The sequence below is a fragment of the Anguilla rostrata genome, chromosome 5, assembly GCF_018555375.3.
Source record: "Anguilla rostrata isolate EN2019 chromosome 5, ASM1855537v3, whole genome shotgun sequence".
NCBI lineage: Eukaryota > Metazoa > Chordata > Actinopteri > Anguilliformes > Anguillidae > Anguilla > Anguilla rostrata.
In genome coordinates, this window is record NC_057937.1 from 53,719,760 (window position 1) to 53,738,474 (window position 18,715).

At 54.8% G+C, this 18,715-nt stretch overlaps 1 protein-coding gene across 1 annotated transcript in view; it reads right to left on the reverse strand.

Annotated features, from left to right (window-relative positions):
- itfg1 (integrin alpha FG-GAP repeat containing 1) overlaps positions 1-18,715 on the reverse strand; it is a 106,871-nt gene that overhangs the window by 44,923 nt on the left and 43,233 nt on the right. Inside the window, exons 10-11 of the mRNA XM_064338009.1 lie at positions 15,485-15,645; positions 1,079-1,194 (exon numbers count right to left, since the gene is read on the reverse strand). Of these exons, the coding sequence (XP_064194079.1) occupies positions 1,079-1,194; positions 15,485-15,645 (277 nt within the window). The remainder of the gene's footprint in view (positions 1-1,078; positions 1,195-15,484; positions 15,646-18,715) is intronic.

The following is an 18,715-nucleotide window of genomic DNA, read 5'->3' on the forward strand; positions in this document are numbered from 1 at the left end:
AGACATGGTGAGAGGACGGGAACATGGGCGCTCCTGCAGCTGCTGTTGCAGAGGCAGCCAGGAGGAGGCTTTGACACTTGAGGCGAGACACAGGGGTTATAGATGAATATCAGACAGGTCGCAGGATCATTATGATTTTGAAGCGGGAAAGAGCATTATAATATCTAGCCATTGCCAGGCGTGTTTTTGGTTGATGTACCAGGTTTCAAAGATATGGTTGCATGTTTCAAACACTAACATGGCGTGTTTTAGCAATGAAATTGATGCAGCGCGCAGGCTGTCATCCTAAGGGAGGGTAGTGGAGATGTGATATAAATGAATAGAGGATCAGGTGTTTATAGAAGACACAGGTTATAAAGGAGACAAGAAGGTAATTGGTATTATGAGACTGAGAAGAGAAGGAAAGTTATCAATTGGATTGAGCAGGGGGAGGTAAATACATGGAGAGGGAGGAGCGTGGGTTTGATTCATTCTGTTGGCAGTCTGGACGAGCCGTGCTCGGGTTGTTTTTCAGATTTTATGGTCGGGTGGTTTCTGATAATGGATGAGAGGCAGGCAGGTTGCGATTGAGATCTAGACGCCAGGGCTTCTAAAAACTGAGAGGAACAGGAGGGCTGTCTTCTTATTTTGTGAGTTGGCATCGTTTATTAATGCGCTGGGGCGTCCAGCAGCGTGTGTGGTTGAGAGAGGCCATTGGGTATTTAAAGGATAAGGTCACGGAGGGCGTAAGGAGGATTGAGAGGTGGGCAGGGAGTGTATAAGAGATGAGAGGAGGCAGGGTGTATCATGAGAGAGAGGCGGGAGGGGAAGAGAGAGAGAGGGCAGGGTGTTATTAATGAGACTGAGAAGGGCAGGGGGTTATAATGAAGATTGAGAGGGGGGCAGGGTGATTAAGAGATGAGAGGAGGCAGAGGTGTTATAGAGACTGAGAGGAGACAGGGGTATTAAGAAGAGAGGAGCAGGTGATAAGAGACTGAGAGGAGAGCTGATAAGTAGATGAGAGAGGAGGACTGATTAAGAGATGAGAGGAGGCAGAGATATTAGAGAGACTGAGAGGGCAGGCGCGCTGGGAACTAACGTTCGTAGATGTCGAGAAGTGGCCACCACGCCCTGGCACCTCTGCAGTCCCGCTCGGAATCGCCCCCTGCAGCGCTGTGCTGCAGCTCACGTCTCCAGCGGAAGGCCCTCTGACCATGCAGAGAGCGAATACAACAGGAACACACTTAGAGACCACCTCCATCCACACACTGCTCTCACAGGACCCTCCATTTTACTTTCTGCTTGCTGGGAGGAAAATATCTAGCCCTTATTCCAGGCGATGTTTGGTCCGATGTACCAGGTTCAAAGATATGTTGCATGTCTTTCCAAACACTAACCATTGGCATGATTTCCTAAGCCAACTGGAAACTTGATGCAACCCCACCCCCCCGTCACCCCCACAGGGAGGGTAGTGGAGATGTGAGTAACAATGAATCATGGGGAATCAAAGATCTTTATAGAACACACATCACAAAAGGAGACAAAGAAGGTAATTGGATACATTGTGTGACTCGAGTACAGAGAAAAGGAAAGCAATCAATTTGGTTCCCCAGTTGGTTTAGACGGGGGGGGGTAAAATACAGTGCGGAGAGGGAAGAGAGCCGTCTGCGCCGTTTGATTTCCACTTCCTGTTCGGCAGCTCCTGGACCCGAACGTCGTGCCTCCGGATTGATTTTTTCCCCCCCGATTTTTATCTGTCCGTCCGGTGGTTTCTGATAAGACGGAGGCGGTCAGGTCTGTCGCTTCAGATCTCACGCCAGGCCTTTCTAAAAATAGAGGGAACATGGAGGGCTGTGTGTCTTTTCTTTCATTCCTCCTTCCCTCTCCCTCCTGCGCTGGGGCGTCCAGCTGCGGCCCGGTGCGAGCCATGACGGGACAGCAGCATAGGCCCTAACGTGGCGCACAAGGCAAGCGGAGACGGAGAGGGAGCGGCGAGGGGAGAGGGAAGGAGGAGAGAGAGAGCATGAGAGAGAGAGAGTGTGAGAAAGACTTTGAGCAAGAGAGTCAGAGAGAGAGAGAGAGAGAGAGAGAGAGACAAAGAGCAAGAGACAGAGTGAGAGAGCAAGAGACTGAGCGAGAGAATGAGAGAGACAAGAGAAGATAGAGACAAGAGAAGAGACAGAGAGAGTGAGAGCGAAGAGAATGAGAGAGACTTCGAGAAAGATAGAGCAAGAGAAAAACAGAGATAGAGTGAGAGCGAGAGAGTGATAGAGAGAGAGAGAGATCGATTGAGAGAGAGAGAGAGAGAGAGAGAGAGAGAGACAGACTTGCCCTCAGTAATGCTAAACTTCTTGCTGGGAGAAGTGGTCTCTGCTCACCCCTGCACCTCTGCACTCCCCTCAATCACCAAGACAGCAGCTGTCTCACTCCAGCGCACAGCGGTGGAAGGCCGTTTTGAGGAGAGCGATCAGAAGAACCTGACGAAGGCTCGTCAAAAAAGGAAAGAAATAGAACGGCAGAGACCAGAAAAAAAGAAGCTGAGGAGGACGGAGAAACAAAAAAACAGAGGATTGAGAGAAAGAGAGAGAAAAGAGCTCAAATTTCTCACTTATCTATCATCAGGGAAGCCTTTCACTCTGAGAAAAGCAGATGACCTCAAACTGAGTGCAGCTCTGGGACAAATGGGTGACATCAGGCTGAGCTATTAGCACAAGTGAACGCTCTGCCTTCCACTGGCTCCGTTTGTTTAATTCCCTCGGATGCCGGCTTTGTCTACGTGAGGCTAAACTGCACTCGTTTATCGGCTGCGGCGGTTGTTTTCCCTCAGACGTTGGTTTAATCGCAGCCAATCAAAGGTAATGCAATTTGATTGGCTGTGATTAAGCCAACGCGCCGGAGAAAAGGCCCATTAAAAGCACTTCAGCTGTCACTGTGCTGTATTTGCAGTGGTTTAAGCGGTGTAAAGCGCACGCGGGCCTTATTGGCTCAGGCTATGCACTGCGTTCGCACCGGTGAGTTTTGCTACTGTATGATCTTCCCCGTGTAGCGCAGGACCTCAATGCCATTATCGATTCTAATCCCCATCAGCTGGGAAAGGCCCGGAAAGAAAGAATTTATTCAGCGCCAATCAAATACCTGCATTACCTACAGCGCCGGCCAATGGGGAATCCGCTTTTAAGGCAGGCCTTTGAACAAAGCCCCTTCGCAGCAGGAGGAAGCGCTCGATGAGCGGAACTGGAGAACGACACGCTGCTCGTTCGCCTCGCCTGTGGGGACCGCATCGAGCGGGGCTGCGTCCCCGACCAGGGAGCCGGAACGGGCGCCAGCCCCGGCCGAATCTGCGCCGGACGGCGTTTTGAGCGGCGGGACGGGTCCCTCTGGGTGGGAAGCCGGGGAAGTTGAGCGGGCAAGGCTGCATTGTTATTCATGGCCTGGGGACTGGGGCTGTGCCCCGGACCCCTCTCTCTCTCTCTCTCTCTCTAACTCTATCTCTCTCTCTCTCCCTCTCTCTCTCTCTCTCTCTCTCTCTAACTCTATCTCTCTCTCTCTCCCTCTCTCTCTCTCTCTCTCTCTCTCTAACTCTATCTCTCTCTCTCTCTCTCTCTCTCAGCGCAGGAGCTCTGCAGCCCACCGCCCAGCTCACACAGCCACGATCGCATCTGCGCTTACTGAGGGGTGACTGCAGTCAATTACAACAGGACTGATAGCACACACACACACACACACACACGCACGTGCACACACACACGCACACACACACGCACACACACACACTCATGCACGCACACACGCACACACACACACACATGTATGCACGCACACACAACCCAGCACACACAAACAGGTACATACTGTAAACTCAACTGCATGCACCTGAACTTAGCTCAGCATGCTGTTTCTGAAAACCAAAGCATTACGCAGACTTGCCATTTAGAACAGAAACGACACAAAGGCACTCAGAAGCACACCTGACTCCGTCCGTCTGCGGCGCTGAGAGAGGGAGGAACGAGGGAGAACGTGCGCTCTCCACACCCCGGCCTCTCTTTCGCCCCGCACTCTCACCACACACAATAACCGCACAGGGGGGGGTCGTGCTTGGACCGGCAGACACCCAACCTCAAGCTCTCGCCGGGAGCTCGCCGGCCACAGAACCGCCCGCTCAGCACTCGCCCGTCCCCACCGGCCGCCAGCGAGCGTGTGGGACGGGGTCAGCCGAAACGCAGAGGTGCACGTGGCACGGGGAGGCACGCGCTGCCGGTGTGGAAGGAGGGGCCTGAGGCGCGAGCCCGTGTCGGCTGGACGCCCCCGGGGCGCCCCCTCTCTGCAGAGCGCGGTAGTGACCGGGGGCCGACGCCGCGGGGGCCGACGCCGGGCGGACGGACGGAGCCTCTAATTGGCCCCTTCGGCGCTCCAGGCCGCGCGGCGGGGCTGCTGGGACCGGCTCTCTGAAAGCACTCAGTGTTCTGACCGGGAGGAAGAAGCGTGCGTTTTTACTGAAGAGACAGCTCCAACAGAAAGGTACGCAGGTACTTCCACACACACGCACACACACACACACACACACACACACACACACACACACTGTGACACTGGTCAAAAATAGACTCTTTTCTACAGAAAATGGAGGTCATGTTCATAAAAAAAAACACTCACACACACTTGCCTCCCATAAAACAATGCCAATCCATCTCTTGTCAGGAACCTTCGGCACAGGCAGCAGCGGTGGGAAAGAGACACTCTTTCTGAAAGAGAGGAATCCCAGCAGTGCAGCAGTGCTGCTTCCTTAGCCCCATACCTGCTATGATAAGAGTGTCTGTGAACACTGAGAAGCAGCAGGTCACCTACACCTATACGTGTGCAAACCCTCTCCCTTTCTCCCACACGGCAGGGATACAGAGCAAGGAGGGCTCAGTGAAATGTACCACTGTGGCCCATTTAAAAATCACATCAACAGCAGGCTCCTGGAGCTGAGTTTTTACCAGACCAAAATCCCATCCCTTTCCTTTCTTTTTACCTCTCTTTCCACTTCCACCGTTTCCTCCTTCACATCCCTCTTTCTCTCTCATACACACTCCCTCTCTCAGTGTCATAGCTAACGAGGGCAGGTCATAGGCAGGAAGGCGAAACAGAAATGCAGAAGGTGGCGTTAATGATGGACACGCTAACTCCGCCCCCTTCGCCCCCCGCTGGACTGATGAGACCGCGTGGGTCTGCGCCTCTTTGACGCCATCAGACGGGGGCACGCACACGAGAGCGGGCGCAACGCGTCGTGTGTGTTTGTAACCGTGCCGACCGGAGCCGCGAAGCAGCGCGGCGCGCAGGAGGCGCTCGACGCGAGAATGGCACCGGAGTCTCGCAGGAAACGAGGGAGGGGGAAAAAGAAAAAAAAGAAAAGAAAAGTAGAGCAACAGGCCGTCTGCAATTTTGTCCGAATGGCACCACAAAAATCCACCGTTCCCTACCTGGCAGCGGTCTGCGGCTGATTGCCGGCACCCGGCTACCTTGGGTCTGTCAGAACTGACCTCGCGCTCGCGCTCTCAGGGAATAATAGCTAATCACTTACTGCCTTCAAGGCATGAAAGAGAAACTCTCATTACATCAGAGAGACATTGACAGGGCTAATATTAGCTTTGGGGCTCATGCATTAGATTCCTGCATTATTCTTTCCAGCCCCCGCTCCCCCCCCCGCACACACACTCGGGAAGGTGCTGCGTGTGACAGGGCGCTCGGCATTGTGGGAGCGGGTTTAATTTACACCGCGGCCGGTTCATCTCGCTTCCAGAGATAACGAGGTTTACCCAATCACGGCTCGCCCATCACCCCCGGGGGGGGCCGGGGTTTCATCGGATTACGAGCGCGCGACTCCCCCCCCCGCGTCCGATTGGCCGCCTGCGCCGACCGTGCCGAGCCAATGCCTGCACGGCACAGGGGGCAACCTGGGGTGGGATTCACCGATGCTCCTTGGGAGCGTTTGCGAACCGGGAAAAACGATACCGGACTACCGAAACTCCAGCGTCACGGAACCGGCATTACAAAAACGCTTTCTGGACATTTTTTTTCTTTTGGCTAATTACCGTGGCTCGCGGTCGATCTTCGCTGAACTTTGCGGACTGCGCGGCAGCGATGTATTTTCAGCATCCTTTTGCTTCCTGGCGCTCCCCGCGGTGAGCAATGTGACATTTTCATTTTTCCACTGAACCCCCGACTCCGTTTTTATTCTCTCTTTTTTGTTTTTTTAACCCGGCGCTGGAGCGGCCCAGCCTTCGATCGCGCGGCCCGGCGGGCGGGCGGGCGGGCGGGTGTCGCGTCACTCCCAGGCGCTGCCTTTGCGTAAACACCGTCTCTCTCAGGAAACAATTAAACGAGTCAAAAGGGGGGGCCTTTCCTTTCACTCGCCGTACGGCCGGGATGCGTGGGTCACACAGACACCGCGAATCAAACGGAAATAAAGAATAAATAAAGCCTTCTGGTTAAGAATGCGCCCGCGTTTGTAAATAAACCCGGCTCTGCCCCCCCCGACAGAGCGACGCTCCTTTTGATGCGTCTCGGCGTCTCTGTGCCGTCTTGCCACTCTTTTTTTATTTTTATTTTGGACGTCGGCTCTTTTATCACCTCGATGTGCGTCGGAGCGTACAGACCGGCGAAGGCGGCGAGATCAGCAGTCCCGTTCCTGCCGATAATAAGAAAGAGCGGAGCCGACGCGGCTGCAGCGGCCCGAGCGTTTCTGCTTCGGCCAGGGGGGGCTGGGGAGACCTCCCCCGAAAACACAGAAGACCTCAGGGCTGCCCTTTAAAATGAGGATCATTTTACACGAGCGCTGGTATCGCAGATGTTTACAGGCAAGGATGACGTCTTTGCTGCCTTAAAATTCTTAAAAAATAAGACCGTGCTGACGTCACACAGAAAGAACAGAGACCCATATCGTACATTTGTATGGAGGAAATGAACAGGCACACCAACACTCTCCCTCCCGCCGGTGTAAGAGAGAACTACGATAAAATCACACACTGTTACACACGCCCGCGCGCAATTACTCACACTCAAATTACGATCGCTTCGCAGGCTGACGGGCACGCGATCTCCTGCTTAAAGAGATCGCTTTCTCGGGGGCCCCGAAGCGAGAGCTCCCCATTGGCTGAAGACGGGTTTCCCATGGGGCCGCGGGACGGAGGCCGAGCGCGCTCTTAAACACGATCCGCGTCCGCGGGAACGGAATGAAAAAGACGGCGACGGGCGGCGACAGCTTAATGGCTTCAGTCATTTTCTGCTCTTAAAATGGCCGTCTGGATACAGGAGCGCGAGCGAGAGAGAAATCAGTGGGAGTCCGTGTTATTAAGTGCTTTTAGGTGGCAGAAACAGGGAGAGTGTGTGTGTGTGTGTATGTGTGTGTGTGTGTGTGTGCGCGTGTGTCTAGGGGGGGGTATAGGTGTGGCTGAATTTCTTAGCAGCTGACTGAAATACAATAGTGAGGACAGCACCAAGGGAGGCCCAAAAGCTCAAGAGCCGGGTGAACAAAAGGAACCTGTCACTTTTTTTGGGGGGGGGGGTTAGTGCTCACACTTCTTTGTCCACTGGCCTTCATACTGAACCGATTGCTTATTCCTTTATTCCGTCTGGAAGGCTGAGTGAAGGTAACCAGAGACCACGTCACCATTGCTCATCAACAGAGCAGAGGGGCTCCTCACAGCCACTCACAGCTCGGACAGGCTCCGCCCTCATGGCCATCGTTCTGTGAGTGACGGCTGGAAGCCGAAGGAATTGGAAACGCGTGGAAGACACAGAGGGAGGAAGAGTGTCAGACAAGTCGATCAGAAGGGCACAGATGGTGTCGGTGTGGTCTCGATCACAATGCGGTCTTGTAAAATAACTAGAAAAATAAACTAAATTCGTTTGATACATGGGTGAGGTAGTGTTGTTGTTCTCTTGCACAAAGTACTTATTTATGAATTGCAGTTCAGTGAACATCCAGCTGTATAAACGGCTTTGTAAAAATACCTCTAAAGTAACGTTCGCTAAATAATAAAAAAAGAACGGTGTGACTCCATGACGGCTCTATGGATTCCAAAAGCCTAGTATGTTTACAGGAAACGGACTCCCTCTAAACCTAAGGACGCCTCAACAGACCAAGTACACACCAAAACATCCTCAAAAATTAACAGGAAACTCAAATCGATGTTGGTTCTGTCTGCTACCTCTACTACCCTTTTCCCTACAAAGTGGCTTCCATTTTTCGCATTGCATTTGAAATGACCCTTCTTTTTTCCGTTTTTATTATTTTTTTAAATTAAATTTATTTAAATCACATTTTTAAGACAGATTTGACTGCTATCCTCGTCCTTTGCTGTCACATCCACATGCTAAGTTCATTCTACTGTCTTTTACTCGAATCATTCCCCTGCAGCCTATTTGTTTTGACCTTCAGGACAGTAGAGATGACGTTCTCAGTCAATTAATAGCGCGGGACCTAACTCTGGCTTTAAGGGTTTCTGCTCGTGAATACATCTGGGAGGACAGACCTCGTTACAAATGAACGCTTTCGCACCGGCCGCGCCGCGACGGCAGGGCCGCTAACGCAGAATGTGAATTCATTTTCCCAGCTCCCCGAACGAGCGGACCGCGGACGGCCAGGAGCCGTCCCATCGTCCCACCCCACTCACGGCAGGGAACGACTGTGATCTACAGAGAGCGAAGGGGGGGAAAGAAAAGAAACAATTGCATTAACAGCCTTCATCAGTCCGGGACAGGTCTCCACGGGAGGGCAGCGTGTTTTATACGGGAACACGTGTGTGAGGATGGGGTGGGGGTTGGGGGAGGTTATTAAACCGGTTAAAATTGGCATGTTCGCTCTGTGAGCCGAAGCTCGCTCGCTCGCTCGCTCGCTCATTCTGGCGAAACGCTGACCCAGCCCGAACACAAATCCCGGGAATTAGAAATCAAGCGCTTGGTTACCGCCGCCTCCTCCCCCTCGCTCACCGCCCACACAAACAGACCATTATGTTACGCCAAACAGCCGTTTAGTTTCGGGAGGTTTAACCGCGTCGCCGAACGCGCCGCGAACGCCGCCGTTCAGACTTACACAGGCCGGCAAATGGATCGAGACAGCCGCGATTAAATAAGCTACTGTTCATTTCCCAAAAGAGCCGTGGGGCATGGGGGTGGGGGGTTTTGGGGGGAGGGGGATTATCTGTACTGGATTTAAAGAGGTAACTAATCCACACGAGCGCCAGAAAAGCAAACAAGTCAGCGGGAGGAGAGCGCTGGGGGCACTGACACGGACGTCTCCGGCGTGTCCCTGACAAACGCTGAAGCGCGGTGAGGGGGAGATGGGCCTAGAGCGGTGAGGGGGAGTGGGGCTACAGCGTGAGGGGGATGGGGCTAGAGGGTGAGGGGGAGATGGGGCTAGAGCGGTGGGGGGAGGTGGGGCTAGAGGGTGAGGGGGAGATGGGCTAGAGCGGTGAGGGGGAGATGGGGCTAGAGCGGTGAGGGGGAGATGGGGCTAGAGCGGTGAGGGGAGATGGGGAGATGGGGTAGAGCGGTGAGGGGGAGATGGGGCTAGAGGGTGAGGGGGAGATGGGGCTAGAGGGTGGGGGGGAGATGGGCTAGAGGGTGAGGGGGAGGTGGGGCATGGGGCTAGAGCGGTGAGGGGGAGATGGGGCTAGAGCGGTGAGGGGGAGATGGGGCTAGAGCGGTGAGGGGGAGATGGGGCTAGAGCGGTGAGGGGGAGATGGGGAGATGGGTAGAGGGTGGAGGGGAGATGGGGCTAGAGTGGTGAGGGGGAGATGGGGCTAGAGCGGTGAGGGGAGTGGGGAGATGGGGCTAGAGCGGTGAGGGGGAGATGGGGCTAGAGCGGTGAGGGGGAGATGGGGCTAGAGTGGTGGGGGAGATGGGGCAGATGGGTAGAGCGGGGGAGATGGGGCTAGAGCGGTGAGGGGGAGATGGGGCTAGAGCGGTGAGGGGGAGATGGGGCTAGCAGCGGTGAGGGGGAGATGGGGAGATGGGGCTAGAGTGGTGAGGGGGAGATGGGGCTAGAGTGGTGAGGGGGAGATGGGGCTAGAGCTGGTGAGGGGGAGATGGGGCTAGAGCGGTGAGGGGGGATGGGGCTAGAGCGGTGAGGGGGAGATGGGGCTAGAGTGGTGAGGGGGAGATGGGGCTAGAGCGGTGAGGGGGAGATGGGGCTAGAGCGGTGAGGGGGAGATGGGGCTAGAGCGGTGAGGGGGAGATGGGGCTAGAGTGGTGAGGGGGAGATGGGGCTAGAGCGGTGAGGGGGAGATGGGGCTAGAGTGGTGAGGGGGAGATGGGGCTAGAGCGGTGAGGGGGAGATGGGGCTAGAGCGGTGAGGGGGAGATGGGGCTAGAGCGGTGAGGGGGAGATGGGTCTAGAGCGGTGAGGGGGAGATGGGGAGATGGGTCTAGAGTGGTGAGGGGGAGATGGGGAGATGGGGCTAGAGCGGTGAGGGGGATATGGGGCTAGAGCGGTGAGGGGGAGATGGGGCTAGAGCGGTGAGGGGGAGATGGGGCGATGGGGCTAGAGCGGTGAGGGGGAGGTGGGGCGATGGGGCTAGAGCGGTGAGGGGGAGATGGGGCTAGAGTGGTGAGGGGGAGATGGGGCTAGAGTGGTGAGGGGGAGGTGGGGCTAGAGCGGTGAGGGGGAGATGGGGCTAGAGCGGTGAGGGGGAGGTGGGGCGATGGGGCTAGAGCGGTGAGGGGGAGGTGGGGCTAGAGTGGTGAGGGGTGAGGGGGAGATGGGGCTAGAGCGGTGAGGGGGAGATGGGGCAAGCCCGTCCCGCTCCCCCGGCGGGGCAGACCCCCCTTAAAGAGGATTAATGGGGGACATTTGGGGATTGCCGCGGAGGCCAGGGGACGCCCCGGCTTATCAGCAATCCCAGGATCAGAGACAGGGCATCCAGACCAGCGGGTCAATGGGTCACCACAGGTTTAGCATGGACTGACAACTCCAGCTTCACACGTGACCCTTGTCCTCCATACACTGATTACAGCAGCTATGCACACATATGTGCATGTGTACACACATACATACACACACACACATGCACACAAACACACATCAATATACACAGACATATGGTGAAAGCTTTTCCTCGTAAACCCATCTGTGGAGGTCTAAGAGACACAGCCAATATGTTCTTGATTTTAATTATCTGCTGTGAGTCAAATCTCAGTGTGCTCGGATTATTGCTGGAGGGGGGGTGGGGGGGGGCACGTGTGTTGTCCTAGAAGAGATGATGATTTGTGATGAGGGTCTTTGTGGAACCATGTGTTTGTGTAATCATGCAGCTGAGAGGGCTGGATTGGAGGCTATTAAATATGTGACATATTGTGATGTGGTGTGATGTGTACAGAGAGGAGTAGATCTGAGGGCGAAGCCTGCAGTCAGTCAGTCAGTCTGTCTGTCTGTCTGTGAACAGCACACTCGCCGTACACCCACTCTGAGAGAGCTTTCAGTTTGTGCACTCCTGGTGCTTTCTGAAGCACCCCAATCAAAGGTCATCATTCCCGTCCCGGAACCCGGGGCCAAATGATACACGGTAGCGGCAGAGACAGGTCCAGGGTGACGGTGAATCCCAACGCAGTGCGGAGGGGCTGGGGGCACAGAGACAGTAACCCAGGCCCATTCTGTCTGTCCTGCCGGCAGGGTATGCCAGGATGAGGAAAAAAACACTCGTCACAAGGAGCCAGGGTTCGAGCAAACGGAGAAAATGGCTTCAAAGAGAAGGCAGGAGACGCGTTCTGTGCGCCAAAATGTCACCGCGGCAGAGGAGCATGTCCTCTAAGATCTGAGGGAGGGGTGCTGGGCTTTTCGCGGGACGGCTTCACATCCCCAGATCTGAGGCGCGATTTCAGGGATAGAGGAGGAGTGCCTTCGTCCCGACACTTCAGAAACCCGCGCCGGCGCCGTCTTCCGAAATGTCACCGAACCCGATCCCAGAAGCCCCGCGTTCAGAACGACGGCTTCCGAACCCCGCCGCAAAATCCATCCCTCCTCCATCCGCCGCAATCAGCATTAGCCTCAGAAAGTGTTTAGCCTTGGAAAAACAACACTTAAATGGACTGCATTTATATATACTTAAAGGACGGGTCCTAAGGGATTTGACCCTTTCTGCCACAGCAGGAGGAGGAGGTGTGAACTGCAGTGGACTGCAACTGCCATAAGGGCATAATTCTTCTCTCCAGCTGAAAGTATTCAATGTGACAGGAAAAAATAAATAAAATAAAATAAAATGAAAACAGCCTGTCAGTTTGGTTGAGGGCACTGTGACTGTGACTCTGCTGGCAGGGCGACTAGCTCTCCAGGCCAGGCCTGGGGTTGTTAGAGTGACCAACGTCAGGGTGCTCTTTCCAGAACGTTCCACAGGCTCTGGAAAGGACAGAAAGGATTGAGCCTGTAACGACCCGGTCAAGGCAAACCCCTGCTCCCCCCTCCAGAAACTATCAGAACACACTGCTGGCCACTGCCCCCCCCCCCAAATACTCTCCATTTACAGCTGGAAAAAAACGCAGTGCTGTTACTTTTGCTTTCTTCTGGCGGAGACTTTCCACGACGCTATCAGGCACATGCTAAAAATAGCCCACCCGAGTCAGGGACAGGAAAAAAAAACCTGCCGTCCTTTCAACGATTTTTTTTATTTATTTTTTTAATTCACGATAAATAAAAACAAATAAGACCGGGGCGCTGTTCTGTGTGTTTACTCGAACGCTTTCATTAGACAGAGCGCCAGCGCGTCTGAGCGCTAACTGGCCCGGCTTCAGAAGAGAGTAACGAGCGCTACGTCTGCGGCGTCAGGGAGAAACAGGAGAGAAACGCCCGGGAGGACGGGGGAGCGAGGCAGAGAACCGCCATTAACGTGCGCCTGATTGCCAGGATAACAGGAGCTCACGCGAAGTTCAGAGGTTCGGGCCGAACTGATTTCCCTGCGTTTCGCCCTGGCTGGACGGACCAATCACGGCGTCCCGCGTCTCCCCCTGACCCGCGCGTGCCGGGATAAAAGACCCCGAGCGGTGGGGGGGACGGTGATTTTAACTAATCTCACGTAATCGGTTTTGTCGCGCGAGCGGACGGGCCCCGGCACGCTGGGCGCGGCAGGGGGAGCGGGGCCCCCAAACCGGCGGGAAGTTCCGCCTTCCCATCAGCCCCGGCGGCGGCGCTGATTAGGGAGAGCGAGGAGGGACGGAAAATCGGGTGGGAGCGGCGCTGCCGAAATTCAGGCTCCACGCGAAGCTGGGCCGCGCCCGACAAAGAGCGGCGCACAATGCCCGCGGCGGGACGCGGGGCGGCGAGGCGGGGGCGGGACGCGGGGCGGCGAGGCGGGGGCGGCCCCCACGGAGCCCGTGGCCCCCGGGGGCCGCCGAAGAGCGGCGGTGGAATCATAACGTGATTACGCGTCTGAGAGAGAGAGAGGCGGTGGCGGGGACGGGGGCGGCGGGGCGGAGCGGGGAGACGGCGGGGTCCAGACGGCGACGGCGGCGCGCGACCTCCGCAGAGGGCAGCCGTCGTCAGCGCGGGCTGCTCGTTATTCACCGCCCCGCTCCTTCGGTTTATCTTGTCACTCCTGAAATTTATGGGCCCGCCATCTCCCCCCCGCCAACCCCTCCCCAATGCTGACGCAGCCGCCGCTTCCTGCTAGGGCCGCTCTGAGGACTAGCCTTTCAGTTCTGTACTGAGAGAGAGAGAGAGAGAGAGAGAGAGAGAGAGAGAGGAAGCGAGTGAGAGAGAGAGAGCGAGAGAGAGAGAGAGAGAAAGCTAGTGAGTGCGAGTGAGTGAGAGAGAGCGAGAGAGCGAGTGAGAGAGAGAGAGAGAGAGACAGAGAGAGCAAGTGAGTGAGTGACAGTGAGAGTGAGTGAAAGACAAAGAGAGAGCGAGAGAGAGAGAGCGAAGAGTGAGCAAGCGAGTGAGGGAGAGCAAAAGCGAGTGAGAGACAGCGAATGAGAGAGTGAGTAAGAGAGTGAGAGATAGTGAATGAGAGAGTGAGAGAGCGAGTGAGCGAGAGAGAGCAAGTGACAGGCATCCAAAATCAACTTAACAAGCTGGCACCCAACAATGGCAGAGAGAGACAGGCAGGCCTCGCGTGTTTGCATGAGCTGCAGATGGCGGTGACACACACACACACACACACACACACACACACACACACACACACACACACACACGTACATACGTGCACAAACGCACGCGCATTCTGACATCTGACACCAGCGCCAAGGTCGTCATCGACACGGTCACCACGGAGGCGAACACGGGTGGATTCAGGAAGGCGCCGACGCCAATGGCGGGGGGGTGGGGGGGAGAATGCACCTGGGGGGTGCGGGTCAGCCCCCGCCATCTGTGTGCTGCACAGAAGCAGAACTTGCGTTCGTCCGTTCGTTTAACGGGAGATCAAAGGCCAGTCATCATCCTCTTCCTCCTCATCTGCTCCCTGCAATCAGCGGATCTCTGAGCTTCGATCCGCTCGGTTGGTCACAGGGTCTCCACCGAGTAACCCCCCTGACCCCCCGACCCCCCCGCTCACAAATCCGATGGCGTCCCACCCGCTGATTAAGGAGCGGAGCGTGGAGAGGGGAAAAGTTGTGATTAAAATAAAAGGGCTTTATCCCCGCGGCCCGTGAGGTCGCCCCGCCCCCTGAGAAAGAAGGGCTAAGCTCCGGGCCGGCCTGTCAATCACTCCTGACCTCCGCCGCGGAGCACGTCAGCGGCTAACCGAAGCGAAAATCGGGTGCGAGAGAGCCTTAGCGAGGGACAGCGGGCGGGCCGCCTGCCTCCGCGGTTCAGCCGCAGGGTGAAGGCAAAGAGCTGAGCTGCGCTGGGAATGGGTCATTCAGCGCGTGGGACATCGGCTCAAAAGCGGCTTCTTCTAGACTCTTCTGGAAAAAGCCAATAAGGAACGAATGGCTCTAGGCTGGACACAAATGAGAGCGCATCAATCAAGTCACTTCTTTAAAACTCCAATGTGATGATCACAAATGGGAAATAAACTGCCCCACTGACTCTCTCATCAATGAGCCCAAGCTTGCACATGCTCGTGCTGTCTAACTGAACGCGTCCGGTTCTTTAGTTCTTCTCCACACCCGCTGTTGTGCCCTGTACACTCTTGCGCATATATATATATATATTTAACTGGGCTGTAACCAAATTGGCCCTTGGGGATGCACTCTCACGGGACCACTGTGGGTTGCCTTCCAGGCCAGCCTGGGCGACATAGCTCAGGAGGTAAGACCAATTGGCTGGCAGTCGGAGGGTTGCCGGTTCAAATCCCGCCCTGGGCGTGTTGAAGTGTCCTTGAGCAAGACACCTAACCCCTAACTGCTCTGGCGAATGAGAGGCATCAATTGTAAAGCGCTTTGGGTAAAAGCGCTATATAAATGCAGTCCATTTACCATGTGTGAAGGTAAAACCACCTCCAGGCTCTCTCCTCCTGAAGGCTCTACTCGTACGCGCGTTAGGGGGAAAAAAGAGACAAACCCCATGGCTCCGCCCCCCAGCTGTCACTCACCTGCCGCTGACGTTGCGCAGGATGGCCAGCGCGTCCGGGAAGCCGTCCAGGTTGTAGTCGCCCAGGTGCAGCGTGATGGGGGCGTGGAGCTCGCCCGCGGTGGGCGGGACAAAGCCCCACACGGTGTCCTTCTTCTGGAACTCCGTCAGGACGGGGAACCACTGGAGAGAGAGAGAGGGGCGAGGGAGCAATGTGAGCAGGGTGCAGCTTATCCCACATCTGCAAACACACAACCGCCAAATATGGCAACTTTTACTATGTAATAACACACATCGTACATATTTTTAGACACGTAAAAAGAAATTAGCACAATGTGAACAAGAGCAGCAATTAGAAAAAGGATGGGGGTAGGTGAGAAAACAAAGAAAAAAATTTCTCTCTGAAAAAAATCAGCGGTTTATCTTGCAGCACTCATTTACCGCACTGACTTGGAGCCAGAAATAAATACGGAGCTTTCTGGGAAGGATTGTGAAGTATTAGAAAACGACCATTGAGCACCGCAGGCTTAAGACCGACTGACCATGCAAATCTCAAACCAACCGACAAGCCCTTCCATGGGAGGCTCCTGCACCTTCTCAAGGTTGTTCTTGTAGAGCATCTCCACCTGCCTTTCCACGTCTCATGTATAAGTATGGACATTTCTGAGTGTCTTTCTTTTGTGTCCTCAACGCTAGAGCTGGTTGTCCTTGGAAAACCTCGCATCGAAAACGAGAAATAACGAGCTTAACTGGCTGAAGGGGACGAGGCTATTCAATTTAGCGATGAACGCAGTCCATTCAACCCGCCGCGGCTCCGTATTAGCGTGCGCTAGGAGAGGAATGGAGGCAGATGCTGCCTTTAACTATTCATGAATGTTAAGCAGTGCAGCAGGTGCAGTGCAGAGCTTCTTTGAGGGGACGTGCTGTGAGGACAGCCATAATACTTGCTCATGGCTTTTTTTTCTGTAAGCTGAATGCATAAAGAAGATGAACGCCGTTTGAGTGGTCTGGGTGCAGGAGCTGGAGGAGTTGGGGGCGCGATGGAGGATCCTTCACTGAAGGTGTGCGTGGTTAAACCGTTTCGGTCCCTGCGAGTTTAGTCCTCCTGAATCGTGGAGCCACACCTGCCGGGGCATTCTGGCACTGGGGGGGGTAGGGTGGGAGGTAGCTGCGGTTCAGGTTTGACAGGGGTGGGGGAGGTTGGGGGGGTGGGTTACAGAGTGGGATGAAACCTTGAACGTTGTATGGGTGCAGGTGGGGGGATGGGTTGGATATGGGGTGGGCTTTCAAAGCTTCTCCTTAGGACACTGGCCAAATCTGGACACCTCTAGGCAACTCTGCACACTGCCCCCTAGGCCCCTGGAGGACAAATGGCTGCTGCATTAAAAGATGACTGCCTGCCACAGCGCATACACCCACAACGAAACTCTTCATGTGCTCTGGCCTGTACACACATACACACACAGATATGCACACGCATGCACGCACAGGTGCACACACACGTATGCACGCACACACAGGCGCACATATACGCACACACAGCTTTGGGCAGGGGTGACATATGCACAGGTAGGAGGGAAAACAGCTCTCAAATAATTAGAAAAACACCAAAACAAGGCAAAACAAAAAAACAAATTGAGAATCCCACGCAAGAGCTCCCTAAGTGCTCCCAAATGTGCGTGGAAATGGGGCAGATTAACGCTGGAAAGCCACAGAGCGACAAATGAGGAACGAACAAAAAAAACAAACAAAAAAAAAACGCTTTTTCAAAATGGCCGCATTTACAGCCCGAGCCACAATGGCTGCCAGCGGCCCTGTTGTTTCCGAGGCGACTCCTTACGAGCGCTGCTGAAATCGCAGGCAATCGCTGCTGATGAGACGGACGCCCTCCCTGGGGGAGGCTCCGCGCGATGCGCGTTAAAGCCTCCTCTGTTTCTCTGCTCCTGCACCCCGAGGCCAGAGCGGCGTGGGCGGCAGCGGCCAGAGAAAAGCACAGAAAACCGCCGAGATCATCACACCCAGCCAGGAAATGGGATCACGGCCCGGATGATTCAAAGGAAGTACTGCTAATCATTTTTATATAGAATACGAGTGTGAGAGTGTGTGTGTGTGTGTGTGTGCGTGTATGTGCGTGATGGAGCTGTAGAAAAAAATAAGAGGCCACCTCATATTTTCAGATGAACAATCAGAGTTACTCCACCAAATATTGATTGTTGAACCTTTCCTAAGCAAAGACATTGTTATTTTTGTTATTTATGGGTATGACATTGTTTAGCTTGCATTACTCGATGCATAACAACACTGTTTATTTTTAGTAATCTGACCAGTTCTCAAATTTTGGCAAACAAATGTTCCAAGTGACATTATTTTTGGAATATTTGGCGGATATTAGAGAACACTTTCCTTAGGAAAGACGAGGCAGACATTCACACAGCTTCCCATTTCACACGAGCGTTTTGGGGCGTGTGAAAATTTTGATTTATAACTGCCCTCAATAATGTTTTCTTAAATACAAAGTGTAATTAGACTATCATAATTGCACTATTCCTTGATAAATAATGGAAACTAGTCGTGTCCAGAGGCTTTTGGTCAGTGCTGGATACACACACATATACAGAGAGAGAGAGTGAAATACAGAGAAAGAAAAGACGCAGCGAATCGCAGAGAGAGCAGCCGTAGGCGTAGGCGAAGCCGCCCATGAAGGCCTTGCGCGCGAGAGGAAATGATGTCGCCGGCACGGCGGCCTCCCCGGCGCGGTGGACAGCTGCGGCTGGCGTCGGCGTGGCGTTCTGGCCCGCGGCCAAGCGAGGGAAAGCTGTTCCCGTTCTGGCGGCGACCCTCGGCGATGCACTTCGCTTTTATTTGGGCGAACCTTCGGCTTCGAGGCCGCGTTCCGTCACATCGCGGCGCGGGTGGCGCGGGGGGGGGGGGGGGCGGGGGGGGCGGGCTGAGCAGCCAATCGCGCTTCGGGTTCCTCTTGATGACTGAAATTACTGACGAGCGTTTGCAATTTAAGCTGCAATTTGCCCCGGAGAGCACAGCGTGCCGAGCTCACTGCTGACTGATGCAAAGTAAGGATAATTAAAGCTGATCTCCTCTGCATTTTCATCTATGCAAATCGCCTGTGCCAGGGTGGGAATGAAGATAAACGAGGGTGGGGGGGGGGGGGGGGGGGGGGGGGGAGAGGAGAGACAGAGAGAGAGAGCGAGAGAGAGGCAGACACAGAGAGAAATCAAGAGAGAGCGAGAGACAG